Here is a 3815-nt window from a genome sequence, read left to right as displayed (position 1 = left end):
TTTTTTTTTTTTTTTTTTTTTTTGAAATTTGTTTTGCATTAAATTAAACGTGGCAAAAGTGCTCTTACAAATCAACTTTAATGGTTGGGTTTTAAGGCTTTAAGCCCATTGAAAATAAATAAAAAGAGCTGGAAACTGAAACCCATTAAAAAAGAAACCTAAAATGTTAAGCCCAACAAGATGTTAGCCCTGCAACGCCCAAGTTTGTCTCTAACCAATAATTGCTTCGAGTAGCTACGATCGAACTAGAAAACCCAAGATCTCGTGGAGGATCAACTCAGCGACGGAATGAGGATATGCGATTTCTGATAGTTCGATCAATTCGGCGAAGAAGAGTTTCGTGGCTAGTGAAAACGTTACGGTGAAGCCGTGAGTTTCGTTCTCCCCAAAGATATGTTTTGTAATGAGTATTAAGAGAGAGAGAGAGAGAGAGAGAGAGAGAGAGAGAGAACAACAAGTGAATCGAGTAAGAAGAAAGTAGAAAGAAGAAAGAAGAAAGAAGACGATTCAACTGGCGAAAGAAGAGGTTGCTTCAAGAAAGAAGAAAGAAGAAAGAAGAGGTACGTTATAGTAAGCTCCGACTTCTTCTGTCGTTATAGTGAACTGGAATCGAGTAAGCTCCGACTTCTTCTGTCAAATCACAAGTGAATCGGATCAGAAGAAAGAAGAGGAAGAGGTTGCTTCAAGGACTGACGTTATAGTGATCGGTGAAGATGTCATCGTTCAGATCTTCTTCATGGTAAGAATCTTTAGAATGTATGATTTACTTGGATATTCGCCATGATCTTAAAAGAAAAAAAAAAAAAATCTCGTTAGGGTTTTTACTTGCAGTGTTTTTTTTTTTTTTTGCAGGGTTCTCTTCTTCTGTCTGCTGTCACTCACTCTCTTCGTCCCGGTGGGATCATTGACAACGACCATCAATGTAAGAACCGCACGTTCGTTCGTTCACAAGACAAACTTTATTTATTTTGTATAATTAGTATAATTAATATAATTAATATAATTAATTAATATAACTAATGTGAATATAATTTCGTTTAAAAAATATATATATATATATATATAATTAATTATTAATTGTTTTTTTTTGGGTGAAATCCAACAGAGCCCTGACGGCGATGTCATAGACTGCACAGATATATTAGCTCAGTCGGGGTTCAGTCATCCTCTTCTAAAGGATCATCACAAGCTACAGGTATTTTTTTTGTGTTTCCATATTTATATAATTTTTTTACGTACTCATTTACAAAATACTCTGTGTGTTTTAATTCTTATTAATACAAACGTTTTCCTTTCTCTGAAACAAAATATAATACAGGAAATACCAAAAAATCTTCCTAACACAGCCAAAAATGAAGATGGAGTTAGCGGGTGGCAAGTTTGGAACCGCAACGGGTCCAAATGTCCGGAGGGAACCATTCCGATACGGAGAATGGTTTCTCAGGAGAGCGGGACTACTAATTCTAATGCTGGAGCTGAAGTCACCCACGGACATGAGGTAAATGTTTTCCGCTTTTCTATAATATGAATTGAACCAGAAATTGATCATCATCGTGAACTTGAACTAAATTTTATTTAAACGGTACAAACTGAAATATTTAAATCAAAATCAGAACTATATATATATATATATATATATGTTAACTGCAATTAATTAATAATTTCTTTAGTTTATCATAATATTTTATTGAATACCAAACCAAAATTAAATGTGGATTTATTTGAAAATCTAATTTCACAAAACCTAAACATATACCAAGTCAAACTAAATCTAATAAGTAATAACCGAATCTGCATGCATGTGATGGTATATGTTAACGACATTTTGTGAATATGCTAAATTACTAATTTGTTATTTTCAACAATAATTGTAACTTTGTACTGTATATTCGTTTTGTATACGCAGTATGCTATCGCACATTTGAACAGCACAAGGGAGATTTATGGAACGAAAGTCACAATGAGTGTGGGGCACCCGAAAGTTGATCAAGTCGGCGAGTTCAGCCTAGGCCAGACTTGGCTCTTATCCGGTTCTTATAAAAAAGGTGATTTGAACACCATCGAGGTTGGGTGGCAGGTCAGTTTTTAATGAGATTTCAGATAACTATTTGTTACATAAGTTTTATTTTAATTAAAACTAGAAAATTTTTAATTCTTTTTTCTTTCTATATATATAGGTTTCTCCCGGGCTATATTCAGACTATCAGCCAAGACTCTTCATTTTCTGGACGGTAAGTGTGTAATATAATTATTTTTTCACTTCAATTTTTTGACAATACTATAAAATATATGTTTCCCAACAAAGTAATAATGCTTTTCTTTTGTTTTGTTTTGCAGAGAGATGCATACACTCTTGAGAAATGCTACAACCTTCGGTGCCCTGGTTTTATACAAACCAGTGGCAATGTCCTCATCGAAGGCGCCATCTCTCCCCAGACCGAAGTCGTCACAATCCAGATTTGGAAGGTTAGAAGATTACTTTTAATTACTTTTTATTTTGTAACGATATTTCTAACATATATCTATTAAAATAAAAATGTAGGATCCAAACCTTGGACATTGGTGGTTATCTGTCGGCTCCAGCAGCGACACTGTACTTCTGCCAGTTGGTTATTGGCCAACAGAAATCTTCACTTGTCTCATTGACCATGCAGATAATGTGCAGTGGGGCGGTGAGATAGTAAACAGAAACGTTTCCGGTCGCCACACGACTACCCAGATGGGATCTGGGTATCTTCCGAGTAGCAACAGAGCTGCGTATATGCGTGATCTGGAAATTGGTGATTAAAAACCGCGATTTCCAGCCGACCCATGATCTCGTAGTTGGAGCGACGAACCCCACCTACTACAGCATCAAGAAGACTAGCAACACGAGCGATTCACCTTAGAATTGATTTAGTTTTCCTTTGTTTTTGTTTCAGCTTTTTCTTACTCTTGTAGATTTCTTTTTTTGTTTCTTTTTTCTGATCTCGCTGTTGTATATTGGAAAAACTCGACGATGTTTAGTTTGTTAGTTTGTTACTTACCAATGATCGATCTTAAGGGGATCACCCTCGAAAAGTCGTGCATCAGCTGGGACGATATCCCCAATCTTTTTAAGCTGATTATATCCTAATTTCTTCTCACATCAAATTTATTTTTTGATATCATCACAAATTTATTTTATGAAGAGATTTATAATAAATTTTAAATTGATATATTAATTCTACGAACATTAAGATGAAGAATGACAAAGATCAGACCTCTTTGGATAATCCAATATTGTATTACTCATTAACCTAACGATTTCTGTGAGTGGAGTTTTCAAATGTCGTAAATACTTTACAACACTCGTGTTACGGTGATATAAAAGCGAAATATCATCATTGCATTAATTTGTAACATATAATTAAGAGTATGAAAGAGATTATTAAAAATTAGATCAAAATTAAAGTTAGTTGTTCTAAAACTCAGCCTCGGCGGAGCTAGGTGTGTATAGATGAAGGTGGACCGCCGCCATTTTGTCTAAGACGGTGAAGAAATCGGTGAAACTGAGAAACTTCTTAGAAATTTTTAGTTTTCGACTATGAATCCGTAAATCAGTGATAGATTTGTGTTAGTTTTGGTTCTACTATGTGAGAAAAAGATTTAAAATCGGAAGAAAAGTGAAGGGAAAAAAAATACCCAAGGCTGAATTACAATTGTACCCCTCTTTGGCAGGTATCTTAAAATCGTAAAACGTGTGTGAAAGAAAACGTTGAACTCGCATACAATTCCTTATTAATACCTCAGTGCCACTGGGGCTATCAGATCTCTGAGAGAATCAGCATTTATAA

General features: G+C 34.9%; 1 protein-coding gene across 1 annotated transcript; it reads left to right on the top strand.

Moving 5' to 3' along the window:
• On the top strand, positions 714 to 2788 carry LOC109129049. The gene is made up of 8 exons (XM_019236603.1): positions 714 to 739; positions 853 to 922; positions 1106 to 1195; positions 1319 to 1498; positions 1907 to 2077; positions 2178 to 2231; positions 2338 to 2466; positions 2543 to 2788. Exons 1-8 carry the CDS (start codon positions 714 to 716, stop codon positions 2786 to 2788), a joined length of 966 nt encoding a protein of 321 aa, XP_019092148.1.

This window comes from Camelina sativa, chromosome 15 (genome assembly GCF_000633955.1).
Source record: "Camelina sativa cultivar DH55 chromosome 15, Cs, whole genome shotgun sequence".
Taxonomy (NCBI): Eukaryota; Viridiplantae; Streptophyta; class Magnoliopsida; order Brassicales; family Brassicaceae; genus Camelina; species Camelina sativa.
Note: the sequence above shows the minus strand (reverse complement) of the source record. Positions and strands in the feature narration are given on the sequence as shown.